The sequence below is a fragment of the Geospiza fortis genome, unplaced genomic scaffold (assembly GCF_000277835.1).
Source record: "Geospiza fortis unplaced genomic scaffold, GeoFor_1.0 scaffold186, whole genome shotgun sequence".
In the NCBI taxonomy this organism is placed as follows: domain Eukaryota; kingdom Metazoa; phylum Chordata; class Aves; order Passeriformes; family Thraupidae; genus Geospiza; species Geospiza fortis.
Window position 1 is genome coordinate 3,858,955 of NW_005054331.1, and position 16,386 is coordinate 3,875,340.

General features: G+C 40.7%; 1 protein-coding gene across 1 annotated transcript in view; it reads right to left on the reverse strand.

The window, feature by feature from the left end:
• The window catches only part of NR2C1 (nuclear receptor subfamily 2 group C member 1), a 46,889-nt gene extending 30,541 nt beyond the window's left edge, over window positions 1-16,348 (reverse strand). Inside the window, exons 1-4 of the mRNA XM_005421601.2 lie at window positions 16,172-16,348; window positions 13,974-14,088; window positions 6,169-6,225; window positions 3,137-3,212 (exon numbers count right to left, since the gene is read on the reverse strand). Of these exons, the coding sequence (XP_005421658.1) occupies window positions 3,137-3,190 (54 nt within the window). The 5' untranslated portion in view covers window positions 3,191-3,212; window positions 6,169-6,225; window positions 13,974-14,088; window positions 16,172-16,348. The remainder of the gene's footprint in view (window positions 1-3,136; window positions 3,213-6,168; window positions 6,226-13,973; window positions 14,089-16,171) is intronic.
• Between the last annotated feature and the right edge of the window lie 38 nt (window positions 16,349-16,386).

Genomic DNA, 16,386 nt, shown 5'->3' on the forward strand with positions numbered 1-16,386 from the left:
AATCCAGTCTCCACAATGCTCAGAAGCAGATGCATCAGAGCAAATGAGTGACGCTAATCTGCTGGGGAGATTACTTAAACTGCCAGCACCACCAAAAGAAATGCTTGTCAAACTACTGCCGAGTCATTTCTGGACACTGCTTTCTAAAAAGACCCAATTTTTCTGTGTACAAGTACTTTTAAACAATTCATCTGCTTCTCTGCTTAAGTAAAGGACAAAAAACTGTTCATTAACCAGCAGCATTTTCCGTGCAAGAGAGGTACTTTCAAGCACTGAAGTTCTGCATCAGCCACTCAAATCAACAGGTACACGTGGTGATTCAGAAGCAATTAAAGTTTTATGTGCATCTACCTTTGCTTTACAAAATAAGCAACATATTATAGAACTGCTCCGCATTTACTCCCTTAAAATGTCATGATCCACATGTACTTTTTAACCCCACAAAATGTCAGCTTGACAGTTTTACTTCTATGCAGAATAAAAGGTTTTTTATTTCAGTTAATACTGACAAGAGTAACTGCAAAATTTGTTTAAAATTGTACTTTTTATGTGTGTGACAGACTTTTTCAACAACGACGTAGCTTTCCCCTGTTACAGCAAACTGGCAGGACTGTGGAAATGAACCACCACAGACTTAGTGCACCAAGCCAGAGATTAAAGAAAGAATGCTCTTGGCAGGTAGATTTGCTACATGATTCAAGAAATGTGGTCTTGATATAGAAATAAGAATTATCTCACACTGAGCAAAAGATGACTAGTAGATGGCAGAATCTGAGCAAAGACAATCACTGCACAATGCTCCATACAGACAGGGTTATATCTTGCTTCAATGTTTTGCTTCCCTGTAAAAAGCCCTAAATTAACAAATTAACTTGTTATTTAAATTTTTTTTTAAATGTAAATTTACAATTAACATTGTAAAATTGTTGTGGTAATTTTGTGATTTAAAATGCTTCATGAACAACAACTAATTTTATTTAAAAAATCAAAATCTATGTACAAACCACTTCTGATCATTATTTCAATGAGACACAGAAGCATTTCCATTATCCTCAATACTGGAACACTTTTTCCTTTCAGGTCTTCTTCCTTTCAGGTTCTACTCATGTAAATTTTTCTTGTAAATTCAATTAAAAGTACTTCAACAAGAATATTATAAATGCTAGCAAATATACTGCTGAAACTCCCTAGATCTTAAACTATCATTTTTCAGTGATTAGGAATGCCACCAAGCAATTACAGCCTGTAGGTAGGCAGGAATGTAAGTTACTGCAAGGAGGCCCCTGTGAGACTGCTTTCCTTGCTGATTCCACCTTTCAGACAGCACATTCATGACATGGACCTCTGACAACAATTTTGGCTTAAGGAGTCCCAGCTTGCACTGCCCCCAGGGATGCTTTTCAGTCCTTCCAACCACGTGCCTTGGTGGGCCACACCTCATATGAAATAAGGACACTGATCACAACCAACAGGGAGATGACCTTCCTCCCCTATGCTGCCATTAATTTTTTTTAATAGTTTTGTCCACAGCATGATGACACCCTGAGCTTACATGAGCAAGACTAGCACAGTGAGAATAAGTGGCTAAATGAGGACTGGGGAATGGTTAAGCTGCACTGCTGCCAAATGCGGTGTGACGGTCTCAGACACAGTAAAACCTTAGTAAAGCACAAATCCTAATCTACACTGCTGACAAGAGAACAGCCATGAAGACTGTAGAGCTGTGATTTCACCATGAACAAGGACAGCTACAGCTCTCTGTAGCACTGCACCTTCACACTCCCTGTTTTCTCCTCTGCCTTCCTCTGCCTACCAGCCATCTTCTTTGTGCTGGCTCTGGTAGTCACTGGAGCCTTCTCAGACCCTACTCTATGCTAACCCAGCAGAAAACTTTCCACTTGTTTTGGCTGGGTTATTAGCTTGCTGTTGGTGGGGAAATCAATAAGGAAAGAAACAGAAAAAGGACTCTCTCTCTCCCATGGTACTGAGATACTAAGTCAGCTCAGTGTCTCCTGGAATCACATTACGAAATTGAGAAACAAACCCCAGAGGCTAAACACCTTCATCACACCATCCTGAGGGGAATGTACACTTCAGCTAGCTTTGACTAGCCTTGCACTATCAAAACCAAACCAATTTAAACAGGAAATACAGCCCTATTTAGACCTCAACAAAGAATTATAGCCCCAAAACAAAACTGCATTGAACACATGTTCTCACCTAATGAAGAGGACAAGTAATAACAAGCAAACATCCCATAAACCACTTATGTCCCTTTGAGATAGCTTAGCAGTACTCAGAACAACTCATAACAGAAAAATAAAAGCTGCGAGAATTTATTCAGAGTAGAATTAACCATTCCATCCCCCACTCCAACCTTTCCCTCTGAAATCAATGCTGAGAGGAAATCAAATTACTCGAGAAGTAAGTCTACGTCTAGACAAGAATCCAAGAGTGGTTATTTCAAGCTAAAAAATAACATTTATTGAAGATAAATAAATTACTGCCTCTATCTAATTTAAAGTGGCGCTAATTTTAAATAGTCTATGCTATGCTAAAAATTTCTAGATAGCTTTGTATACCCATATCCACACCCCCAAACTGTCTGTGCATCTCTGGCAGTTCTCTGGCTGCACTACACAGATTCCACACACAGGTCACACAGAACCAAAACTAGAAATCTGCAGAAACAGGAGCTCAATCCTTCTTTTGACACATAGCAAGCACGTATATCTGAAAGTGAAGAACATGGCAAAACTTTACTAGTGAAGCCAAAAATTACAAATGAAGTAATTCCATAGTTGTGTCCTGACTTTTTAAACTAGAAGTGAGTAAAGCAATTACACAACCAGATGGCTCTCTGAAAACCACTATAGGCTCAGACAGCAAGCTGAAAAGCTAGTGACTTAGTGGAAACCCTGCTAGATTGTTCTTAATTTCTGTGGGGTGCATTTTGGCAAAAAAGGCTCTGCAGTGTAACTTTAAAATGGACATAGTAGGTTCTTCTGCCTTCTGAGGGAACTGTCCAGAAGCCTTTCCTATATCAAAAATTTTCTTTTGTGATTTGCGCTTTTACATGTCAGTCTGTGCATTTTATTATTCAATTTCTCTTAAACAGGACTCAAAATTTATGTACCTCTCCCATTTGCTGTTCAAAAATTTGATGGGCCAGTTCCTCTATGGTTGCCATGATCTTTAATCACCAGAATTTCCTGTCAAAGAAAGGAAAGAAGATGCTTAACATCTGTAGTTTCAAAAGTAAAAATATTCTGGGGAAAATATAGTTCACATAACTGCGTTCACAGTTTTATGAAGATGACATCCCTGCAGAATTTAAAGTTTGCTTATACTATAAAAATAAATAATTTGCTATTTGAAAATCTTGTATTGTTTTATTTATATAACTCACACAGAGACTTCCTATTTTTCCTCTTCTGCTTTTCCAACAAGCAACAATAAAATCACTGTGAAAATAGAAGCCTCTTACTGACCATGACATCAGCAGGTCCATGTTTAACATCTTAAAAAACTGGAACACAGACAGTTTTTGTTAATGTGAATCAAGAGGGGTAAATCTAACTTCTGGACCCATACAGATTTTTTAGTATTAACAGGAGTGCTTGAAGGTCAATTTTGTAACTAACAGACAGCAGTACTTGGGACACAGAAGGTGTTCAAAAAAATGCTGTTTCATTATCAATACTGCAGCCACAGCACGAGCCCAAATCTTCTTCAGAAGAATTTTGTGGGGTTTAACAGACGCTGCTACCTTAATGCAGTGGAAAGATTCCGATGCATGCCTTGTTTATTTGTCAAGGCATACATATGTATTGTATTATTGATATACAAATAGTCACTATGCAGTGACTATTCCTCAAAAGGAACATTCACAAATTATAAAGCACCATATAAACAATTTTACTGAGCAAAAGCAAATTGAAAACACTGCAATACCTACCTCTTGTATGAACAAAGACACTACTCTTACACTAATACTGTTTTTCATTCTTTAACTTTTCTGGAACTCCTAGGAATTACCAACTCCTCAATGAAACTCGAAACCTCCCCAGTGAGCCATGCAAATAAAAAAAATAACTCACTTTTAACTCAAGTTTAACTCAAGCTAATTCTGCTCTTAAAATTGGAAAGAGAAAGATTTTTTGACTAGAGCAAGAACTGCAGGCCTTGGAGGCGTGCCCAATGGTATACTAAAGCCTAATTAATGTGTGAAAGGAGAAGTACAGAAATATTTGTGCATTAGACCATTCTTAATCACTCCATAGCATGCTGCATTATTAGTTAAATTAGGACAAAAGATAACAGGCATGCATATAGAGATATGATACTGAAGCTTATACTGAAAAGCATTTTCTCCTAGGAAGATCTAGGTGTCAGCATCCTTGCAGAAGCACTCTATTACTCCGCTTCTGCATCCAGTGAGCTGCAGCACAACCACTACTCAAAGAGCACTCGGAATTTTCTAGGCCGGCAATGTGCCTTATCAATGTTTTCCTCTTTTAAATAAAATACTGGCAATAAAATATTGCACTGTTGACATATAGAATGCCAGAAATGAGTGCTACTTCACTATACCGTAACAAAGAAATCACTCTGAGGTATTAATTTGCACCAGCTGGTAGTTCTCCTAAACCACATGCAACTGCTCTCACAGTCAAGATGTGAGCTAAGTAAAACAGCTCAGCTTGAAGACTGAAAGTGATTTAAACTGATGTGTTTCACCTTGGAGTAAAACAGTGAAGGAATACATATGTATTCAATTACGATGCACCAGTCTTAGGGAAGCAGGCTCTCAGAGAGGCATAAACCTAGCAGAGAATTTTTGAAACTTATCTAAAAGAGACTCATTTGAACTGCACTTGCATGAACGTAAGACATCAAGTACACAAACAAGACTGAACTCCTATGATGAAGAGGAACCTGGAGAAAAGGTGGAACCTGTCCTACTGCTTCATGCTGTCTGCAACAAGCACAGGGTGGTTCAACTTATGGATGCAGAACCAGCTGTCAAAGCTACACAAATCATGAGTTTGAGCATGTGAGGCATGCACACAATGCAAAAGGAATGTACTCACTATTATTGACAAGAATTTACATATTACTCACATAGTGTTTTATATTTGGACACTTGCACTTTCAATTTGCATAAACACTAAGAAGTAGGTTCTTTTGTGTGCTGTTGCTTTATTTAACTCAGAGATCCTTAAACCAAAGGGCACTGACAAAATCAGTATTTGTAACACCAGTACTCTGTACTAAAACAGCTTAATTGAAATCACCTTCAATAAACCATGTAACTTTTCTCTGAAGAGCTGAAGAGCATGTGTAACAGTGAAAAAAAATCAGCTTCAATATTTCAAGAATAAACTCTTAGACAACATTTCATGTTGCAGATCTGGAGAGCTGAAATAGGCATTCCTATCCCATTTTCCATTTTTGGCTTATAATTTCATCTCTTCATGTGCTAGCATACACATAATGCCTGAGATTCAGTTCAAGTAACTGAACTGGCAGAAACTTCTTTCTTACTTGCTGAGTCAAGGAGTAACTTCAAAAGCACTTTGAACAGAATTTACAGCCCCCTCCCAGGAAGGGGATCCTGCTCACCTTGACCAAGCTGCAGTGGTCTTGACCCCACAGTGGGAAAATTCAACTCACTAAGAGGAGAGAAAACTCAGCTGGCAGAAATGCACCAAACATCATCTAGGTAAGCACAATGAACTTGATTTCTTTGGCAGTCAGATTCATTCTATTGCAGCCAGAAGGGAGAATATGTTGTTAGAAGTCAAGAAAGGGAGGAAAAGAAGGAAGACTCAAGGAGGAGGCAAACCTCCATTCCATTGTTATTAGTGGGAAGCAGGTAATTCAGTTGAACTGCACCACAAAACTGTACCCATTGCTTTTGGCCCAGCCAGCTGGCTGACACAGGTCACTCTGGAGTCACACAAACCCACACAAACCACCTGGGCGAGAAGCCAGGTCCCTAAGAGGGGGTCTCAGGAGCAGCTATGTGTTAAGCTGCTCATCTTGCACTGGGGACAGGGGAACAGGACAGGTCAAGGAGAACTATCTACAAATTCTCAGCTAAAATCTACAGATTTTTACAGCTAACTCAGCTGTAAAAGGTTTTGTAGTTCTTATTTTGCTTACCTAGGGTATCTGTGTTAGACTTCACATCAGGTATGCTTAATCACTCTTTAGACATCCCTGCAAGGAATTAAGCACAAAAAAACCACTTCAGCTGTTTTTCTTCTATTATGTAAATTTTAATATTTAGCACATTTTTCATGTTTTTAAAAGCTTATTTTCCTGAGTTACTCCAGCCAATATTCTCAGTGGCTGAATTGTTTCACATGAAATAATAAATATATTCTAAATTCAAAGCTACCTGAAATTGAGAAATGTTCCATAAACACCTCATAACCTTCATTTCCCAGCAAAGAAAATTACTTGAGGGATGAAGGAAAGGCCATGGATGTTGCTTGCCCAGAACTTAGCAAAGCTGAGACCTGACATGATCTGCCCCAGCATTCTCCAGGACAAACTGGCAGCTCACGGCTTGACCATGCTTCCCTGGGTAGAAAACTGGCTGCCTGGCTGGGCCCAGAGTGGTGGTAAGTGGAGCTACATCCAGCTGGTGGTCAATCACCAGTGGTGCTCCCCAGGGCTCAGTACTGAGATCAGCCCTCTCTAGCACCTTTATAAATGATCCAGATGAGGGGATCAAGGGCACCCTCGCTAAGTTGGCACATGACACTGAGCTGGGCAGGAGTGCTGACCTGCTGGAAGGTAGGAAGGCTCTACAGAGGGATCTGGACAGGCTGGATCAATGGGCTGAGGCCTGGGGATGTTGGTCAATAGCAGCTGAATACAAGCCAGCGTGTGCCCAGGTGGCCAAGAAGGCCAGTGGCATCCTAGCCTGGATCAGCAGTGCTGCGGCCAGCAGGACCAGGACAGTGACCATCCCCCTGTACTTGGCACTGGTGAGGCCACACTTCAAATGTCATGTCTAGTTCTGGGCCCCTCATTGCAAGAAAGACTCTGAGGTGCTGGGGGCAGTCCAGAGGACAATGGAGCTGGAGCATAACTTGGTTGTTCAGCCTGGAGGGTTCAGCCTGGAGAAAAGGAAGCACAGCAGAAACTTACTGCTCTCTACGAGCACCTGAAAGGAGTAAAGTTGTACCAGGGAAGGTTTAGATTAGATACTAGGAAAAATTTCTTCACTGAACGAGTAGTCAGGCATTGGCACAGACTGCCCAGGGAAGTGCTGGAATTGCCATCTCTGGAAGTGTATAGCACCAGGCCTACTGGCAACCACAGGAGTGCTGGGTTAACAGCTGAATTCAATCTTTTTTCAACTCTAATTATTCTAAGTATCACCAGTCTGAGTTTTGATCTTCAATAACCAGAAGTGATCTTCAGGGTGTTCTCATCCAACGTGGATCTTCTTGCTCTCGGAAATGCTCTTTTCCACACTTGTCAAAACCATGCCACACACATTCAAAGGACACACCAGCCCATATATGAGAAATGTTTATTGCTAGTATAGGAAAGAAGTAGATGGAGTCAATTAATTGTCAGGTTTTTCCTTAGAATAGTCTCTTCTCCTTTCAAAATGAATGAGACAAATCATGATAAACCAAATTTTATTCAGATATTTAAGACTGATAATCACATTTTTACTTCCTTTCTAAAGTTATCTAAAACACTGAAAGTTATCTAAAACCTGGAATTCTACAAGACCAGAGACCACAACATAAAAAAGCTGCACATACTTTTAGGATCTGCTTTATAATGTCCAACAGTTAAAAGAACTGTAATATTAGTTATATTATGACTAGAAGAGATAAAGGAGAGCCAAGGCTCCTGCCAACACACAAGCACTATGTTGTTTACAAACACTGCCCAAATAGTTTTTGCCTCATTTATATTTCACTTGGAATACTCCTGCAAAAATTATTCTCAACTGCTGCTGTTTCAACCAGCAAGCCTATAGTCGCCTATAACAAGTACTACTCAATTGCTCTACTGGTTTCTCTTTTTCACATCAGACCAAGATCCTTGCCTTTACTTTTACCCAAAATTTCTGAAAAAATGAAGTGGTAAGAAGTGCTTTGTCCCACAGCCATTTAGCCACTGACACTGTCACAGCTTAAGCTCTTACTTCCTTCTTTAACTTTCTACCATTATAATCTGACACACTGTAAAACTACAGCACAAACATAACCTTTCTAAAATTTTCCTTTAAAAAGATGTGTTGCTGACAACTATGTCAAACTAACAACATTAAGACTGTCAATGTGATTAAACCACGGCCTCTGCAAATGTACAATACATTCTAGTTTGGCAGCCTTGTATTCCTCTAGTCTGTGATGATCCCTTTGTTTATTTTCTTATTTCTGGGAACAGGGAAAAATCCTCTTCTCAGAAGATACACAGCACAGAAACGTTTTGCTTCTGTTGCTCTAGGTAGAGAGTAACACAAATATCAGCATTGTACTTAGACTGATTAGACCTGCTTTACAAGGATGATCATTGCACTTGCTCTCAAATTTATTCCTTGACTGCTTGACAGCATTACTTGTCACGTAATTAAATAAAAAATGAAGGTGTTTCAAAAACAATTGAAAAAATAATAAGCAGAATTGTATATCTGTCTCTTTTCCTTACAAAAGCTCAATCCCCCCATCCACCAGAAGCAGCATCGAAAAGCAGGCATTTTGACAGAAGGCAGGCATTAGACTTCCTCTTAAATGCTTTAAATTGCATTTATTGCTTTTCTGTTCAATCTTCAGACTCAAAATGCTACCAAATCTTTTTGTCTGTAAGTTAATACTGTTAGTTTATGTCCCTAGTAAATGAGTTAGTGAGCCTTCTTGACAAGACTCAGAATTATTTTTAAATGCATCACTATCATCAGCTAGTACAAACAGGGTGGTGGTGAATCTGGCATCATCAGCCCAATGGTGTTCCACTGTTACTTAAGCACTCTGTAGGCCACCACAGCAGTGGAAAACTTTCACTAGCTTGCACCAATTAAACCCCTCATCTCTACTTCTTCCTCAGCTTTTATGTGCTAAGGAAGGAACAATTCTCAATGTTTTAGTCAAAATAACTTATGAAATACCTACTTTTTAAAGTATTTCAGGCTTACTTCAACTGAAATGGGTCAGGAAACATTCCCATGAGAGCAGACAGCAATTTTGAGGGTTGGTAGTCAGAAGCACTAACCTCTCCACTAGTTCAGTTAAGTTATACTCAGAAGACATCACCATTTAACTTAACCTTCTCCAGGGACAAAAGTTACACAACTTTAATTGTCTTAGTCGGAGGTTCCTATTAATAGCATTTTAAAATATTATACCCGTGTAGACTAAGGACTTTAAAAGTAGTACCAGGAAATACATTTCTTTAAGTTTCGATGCTCAATTTGATAAAAAACACAACATCTCTCATTTTATTATATTACACTGTTGGTATAGCTGGCCCACTACCAAGTGCCTTGATTCTGATGTAATCTCCTTTAAATGAGTAAGAATAAACCACATCAGCATGAAGACATAACACAAGAAAATTCTGTCCATTCCAAAGATCTTCAGTTTACTTTTTTCCAAAGTACCACATACCCCTGACCAGTTTTACTGCTACAAAAACAATGTTTGTAAAATTTTAGTAGTTTAATTTACCCTGCTGGCACTGTCAAACCAGTTTGACTCTATGTATGGAATGAATAATGATTCTTCTAATTACTAAGTATGGAATGTGTCTTAATACAGGGGTCTTTCCTAGATGAAACCAACCTGTTAAACTAATGAATTTACACAAGTACGTTTTAGATATTTTAGAGGTACAAGTACATTAATTAGTTATGACTGCAGAAGTTACTGTGAACTTTACTTTTTGTTCTTTTATCAGTGCGCTGGTTTTAGCTGGGGGAAAGTTAACTTTCTTTGCAGTAGCTGGTATGGGGCTGTGTTTTGGATTTGTCATGAACACAGGGCTGATAACAGAGATGTTTTTGTTATTTCTTACAGTGCTTACACAGCCAAGACCTTTTCTGCTTTTTGTGCTGCCACACTGGTGAGGAAGTTGAAGGTACATGGGAGATGGGTGGCAGATACAGCCAGGACAGGTGACCAAAGGTATGTTCTGTACCATATGACATGCTCGGTATATAAAAATGGAAAGAGGAAGAAGCAGATGGAGTGATGGGATTTCTCTCCCCAAGCAGGCATCACACATGATAGGGCCCTGCCATCACGTTGGATATTCAGCAAGCAGCCTGCCCTGGAGATGGCTGAACACCTGCCTATCAACTAGATACAGTGAATTATTCCTTGTTTCACTGTGCCTGTCTGTGTGGCTTCTGCTTTCCCTATTGAACTGCCCTTATCTCACCCATGAGTTTTCCAGCTTTCACCCTTCCGGTTCTCTCCCCAGTCCCACTGGTGGGCGAGCGAGCAAGTGGCTGCCTGGGGTTAAACCATGACACACAGTAAAATACAGGAAGGTTAACATGACTTTTTAGGAAAGCTCAAAAAGTTAATATAACAGAAAACCAGTTGCAAAAGAAGAGGGAACAATTTCCTTCTGTAGAAATACTGCTTCAGTACTGAAAGATTTCAATATACCTCAAAGTCAACTAAGGATTTTAGCTCAGGTCATGACATTGGGCTTACAGGTACTCTGTACCTTAAAATGGAAACTAGTCCTCACTTCCATTAGCAAACTAATCATATACTAATTAAGAATTCAGCATAGCCTGTGCCAAAGTTGTTTAATAAACTCCTACACATGAAATAGAATGCACTTAACGATCCCTCTATGATTAAACGTGGCTGAGTTAGTGCTTAAATAAGACCCCCCCCAAGATTTCTTTATATGTTAGAGCAGTATTCTGCAATGTTTACAAATAGTGAATTAAACCAAGGAATTCAAACACATTTGTGGAACAAATGATGCTACTGTGTTCAGCGCTTCATACAGGAAAAGCTCAATGAACACAGCAAGCTAAATGAGCTATTCTTGGATTATTGTTCTATAAACCACACTGTTCAAGAGGGTAGAAGAGTTGGCAGATTTAAAGGAGTAAGATTCTCTTTATTAATGAACTGAGGAATATTTATGTGACCCTCAACACACAGATACTGTTTTTTAAATTCACATGAGACCAAGCTTTAGACAGTGCATATATAAGGGGTAAGTAACAACACAAAATTGAAGCAGCTGGACCTGCAGGCAAATAAGGGAAAATGAGACACTTGCATAAGGGAGTAATTAAAATGCACAGAGCAATACAGAAAGAGATGCATTTGTAGGCATGCCTGTGCAATTAATTTAAAATCAGTGCTACACTGGGAGGAAACATGAGAAAACAGAATCACTAGGATAAATTTTCAGTTGACTAACAAATAACTTTTACAGTTTGGGCCACCATAGGGATAGCCGCACTTTTAGGTCTTGGCTTCTGCTTCTTTTATCATGGCATCTCTAGAACCTGCCCCATCAGCCACAGCTGAGCTGACTTAGCTCGCTAGTCCCACAGCCAACTGGGAAAAGGAGGAGGAAAGGCAAGGGCTGTCTGCAAGTGGAGTCTACTCCCAGGAGCACTGGCTACATGCCAGAGCTAGGTAAGCAGACAGCCACTTAATCAGGTACCTGCCCTGTGTACTGTCAGCCCTAGCCTGCATCTCTACCTGAAGCCTGCAAGAGGAAAAAATTATAAAAAAACCCCAAACCGATTCCCTGCACCAGAGCTGAAGCTGCACCATGAACCAGGACCAGGAAGCTCATCTGACTGAAGACTTCCCTATTCACTCGATTAGGTTCAGCCAGGTCCATTCCAGCTGCCACAGAAAGATCACCTTAACACATCACAGCAAGGGCAACCCTTCTTTCCAAACACCTGGAGGCAATACCTTCTCTACGGTACAATTACAGTATTTCATGGGAGGCAGCCGCACTGCCGGCTTTGTTCCACTCTCCATTTGCCTTCATGGTTGTACAGCTGTAAACTCATCTTCTGACTTCATTCACCCTGCACCTAACAACACACAACACAGGAAAAGCAAGTAGGACCAGAATCAAGACCACTTCTTTTTGGAAAAAAGCCCACAGTGTTACACCAGCTTGTCTATAATGCCAAACTGCCATTCAGGTGTTATGCAAGAGGACCATTTGGAGTATTGGGAGTATTCACTGAACTACAGCCACAGATGAAGTAGTTTATATATACATGAAGATACTCTACAGAAACCAGCAAGCCTCTTCAACAATACTACTAATATACTACTTACAAACTTGCACATCTGCATATCCATGGAAGCTTCCTTCAGATTAAAAGGAAAAACAAAACAAAACCCAAACAAAGAAGCAAAACTCTCATACAACAAACTGAGTTTCTCACACATCCTTCCAGTAAATAACTGTTGAAACTGACCCATGTAAAACGTTCTGGGGGATGAACTGATCAAGAGCAGCCCTGCCAAGGACTTGAGGATTCTCTTGGATGAAAGGCTGGACTCAGCAATGTGGACTGGCAGCCCAGAAAACGAAACATGTCCTGGGGCTGCATCCAAAAACACATGGCCAGCAAGTTGTGGGAAGGGATTCTGCCCCTCTGCTCCTGTGAGACCCCACCCGCAGGGCTGCATCCAGCTCTGGGGTCCCAGCACAGAAGGGACATGGAGCTGTTAGAGCGAGTCCAGAGGAGGCTGCCAAGTAGATGAGAGGGATGGCACACCTCTCCTATGAGGAAAGGCTGAGAGAATTGGAATTGTTCAGCTTGGAAAAGAGAATGCTTAGGGTGGCCCAGCTGCGGCCTTCCAGTACCTGAAGGGAGCCTACAAGAACAATGAAGAGGGACTTCTTACAAGGGCATGTAGTGACAGGCCAAGGGGGAATGGCTTCAAACTGAAAGAGAGCATGTTAGATTAGATATTAAAAAATTTTTTACTGTGAGGGTGGTGAGGGACTGGAACAGGTTATCCAGAGAAGCTGGAATGCCCCATCCCTGGGAACATTCAAGGCCAGGTTTGATGGGGCTCTGAGCAAACTAATGTAGAGCATGGCATCCCTGTCCATGGCAGAGTGGCTGGATCGAAATGATTTTTATGTTCCCTTCCAACCCAAGTCATTTTGTGATTCCCCGTTTTTTTTTCCTTTGTTATCAACTACACAGGATTAGATTTTGTTAAGAGTGTGGGTGTGTGCTTGGGAATTTTTTTGATTTGGTTTGGGATTTTTTAAATTCCTATAAACATGTGAAAGGCACTCAGAAAAAATCTTCATATGAAGTCCAATTAAGAATCATGTTGACACACTGTCCTGCTAAGACTTCAAAGGAAACACATTACCACACTAAATAGGGTAGTTCTCACACCACAGAGTTACTGCTAAATTATAAACAGCAACTTCAACTTATTTGGAATGAAATAACCGTTTCTGAGGGCTCATATGACAATAGCAGAGGGTTTGGCATTAGTTTTTTGGTGGTTTATATTTTTCAAGTCTCCACTTTAACTTCCGACAAAGGCATTCAAATACTGAGCTTAGTCTCACCTGGCTTACTACCAATTTGAACAAAAGTAATTTAAGTTAAACAAATATAAACAGCCTTTTAGAGAAGGCCTGGCACCTGGCAAAGTCAACAAAATTAATCTAAATATTGATACAGAAAGGCAGTTCTTAGACCATGATCTTCAGGAAGGAATGTATTTCCTTACAAAATCTGCAGCACTGCAACATCAGATACATGGGACTCAGACAGCACAAGCCATCTTCCAGTCTCAGAGAACTGAAATTTTAAAGAGTTTGGTTTTACAAAAAATAAATCCTTTGCTGATTTAAAATTTTGGCAAGTAATGCAGTGATCTCTGGAATTAAAAGTTGATGACGGAAGGGTAAAAATATGGACAGGTCTGCATACACGAGAGTAAGAATATAATTAACTGTACCTTTGCAGTTTTATCCATAAAATTCTACTGATAGAATTCTGTTTTGCAGCAGGTTACTTTATCCCAGTAATGTACAGGCACAAGTTTAAAGTGCTAAAAGCAGCTTGAAACATCACTGAGGAGGAAAAGAAAAAAAAAAGTAAAAACTTTGACAGAAAGTAACACAGGTACAGGTTAGTTTCCCCTGATAGTCACTGCTGGTTGCACACTGCAGCCTGTGTGTGACAAAAAGCAGAGAGTTGTGCCAGCCAGAGCCTGTGGGTAACCCTCCCCAGCAGATTACTGCAGCTTCACAGGGCACGGTAAACCCACCACAGATCCCTGACCTCCATCAGCCAAAACAACTCAGGTTAGCAAAGGTTACTATTAAAAGTGCTTAAGCCAGGATGGCTGCTGAAGCAGGACAGATACATAGACTCTGTACCAGCTGCAGCACCTGCCAGCTGAGAGCCACGCTTCGTCCACAGCCAGAACAAACATGAACAACTTAAGATGTGACACTGCTCTAGTCCTTACATACAGTTAAACTCCTTATTTAAGCTTGAGGTATTGCTTCTTTTCAGGTTTTTTTGACCCAAACATTAGACACAAATTACTTTTCTCAAGGAGACTGCTTTCCTTCACTCCAAGGAAACTCCAGCAAATTCACTGGCTGCACAAACTTACTTACATTATATAATAAGCACAACATACATTAAAGCAAAAATTTAGTATAAACACAGGGAACAAACTAATCTTACTATTGTAAATATGAGATTTCACATAATGGATCGAAGTCAGTTTTATTGGACTACCACATTAGCTATAAGCATTCTGTAGCTGTATTTCACAGGTGAGCATGCTACAATATCAGTGGGGTTTGGTTTTGGTTCCCTGCACACCTGTCTGCTCCCCCTGACCTTTAATAACAATACAATCATGAAATAATTAACGTTGAAAGGTACTTCTGGAGGTCATCCAGTTCAACCCCTTTTTCCCCAAAACAATGTCAGCTGCAGAGTTACACATGTTGCTTAGGGCTTTCTCTTCACAGGCTAAGAACCTTAAACTGAAAAATTAAGGCAGGCTTTTAAAAAGCACCAAAACCATGAAAACCCCCCCAAAAAACCCCCTCCTATCCCACAATCTAGCCTGGGATATAACTATTCTTAAAGATATCAGAATTCCTACGAACCTTCTTCCCTTCAAGAATACGTTTCACAAGAAAATACAACCAGTAAGAAAACCAGAAATCTTAATAATTGAGGAGAAGAGTTAAAGCTAGCTAATTTATCTACTGTGAGCTTCTTTCTGTAATAAGTATCTTGATTTGTTGCAGAATGCAGCAGGCTTAGCAAGTGGTGCCTGACCATTCAGAGCAGTGCACAGGAAGCACAGAAGCAGCTGAGGACTGCACACCCTCTGGGTGACCTCAGTTACCTTCCTTGTATTATCACACACGTGCACACATACAGCTGACCACCATCACATGAAAACGCTTAGCCCTGTGATAAGAGAGCTTCAGCAATGTCTCTGGAGAAAGAGCTACAGAGAGAAGCAGGCAAATATTTCACAGACCCTAAGATTTCGCTCAAACAAGTGTCCCTGAGTAAAGTTGTACAGCAAGGAACAAGCCATGGGCTAAATGATCAGATACTTGTATTCCTACTTATATAATGCTGATTCCAAAAACAGGAAGCTGTCATATAGAAAACTACTTGAATTTTTTTTCCCCATCTTATTTTTCCATGACAAGTGTGGACGCAGCTCTTCCTGCTACACCACTTTCCCAAGTCCACTCTGCTGACACTAGTAGCTTCAAATCAGAGATTTCACATAAGAATGAATGTCTGACTTGGCTTTTCAAGAATTACGTCCACAGACTCGTCTTTCAGTGAAACCCCTATAAAGACTTTTTTTCCCTGTTCTCTTGCGTAAGTTCACCGGCACAACACACGGCATTTCCTCTATTCCCTCCACAGCCCGCAAATGTAAGCGCATCCTGGGGAATACGGCCGTGCTTTTTACACTTAAAGCGATACATGGCAACAAAGAAAAAATTAAAGACTCCACAAAGTCCGCAGCTTCGAAGAAATACTCTACCCAGCGATAAGAAGGAACAGAGACAGGATCATCTGACTCAGTAAAAATAATACCGGGTGTTATTCAGGACATACTACCCTAACCCAAACAAACCCAGAGAGCCGCCAGGGATATACCAGAGGGGTGAACCGGCGGGGTGATGCCGTCGGCAGGCAGAGAGTGGCTGGGGGCTTCGGGGAAGCTCAGGGTCACCCCACGGCAATGCTGAGGCGCAGGGCTCGGGACAGGGAAAGGGAGAGGCAGCGAGGCCAAGCTATAGCGCAACGCCGGGGCCCTCCATCCCCAGCCCTCTCCGCCGCCCCGGCTTGCAGCCCTCGCATCTCCCCTGCCC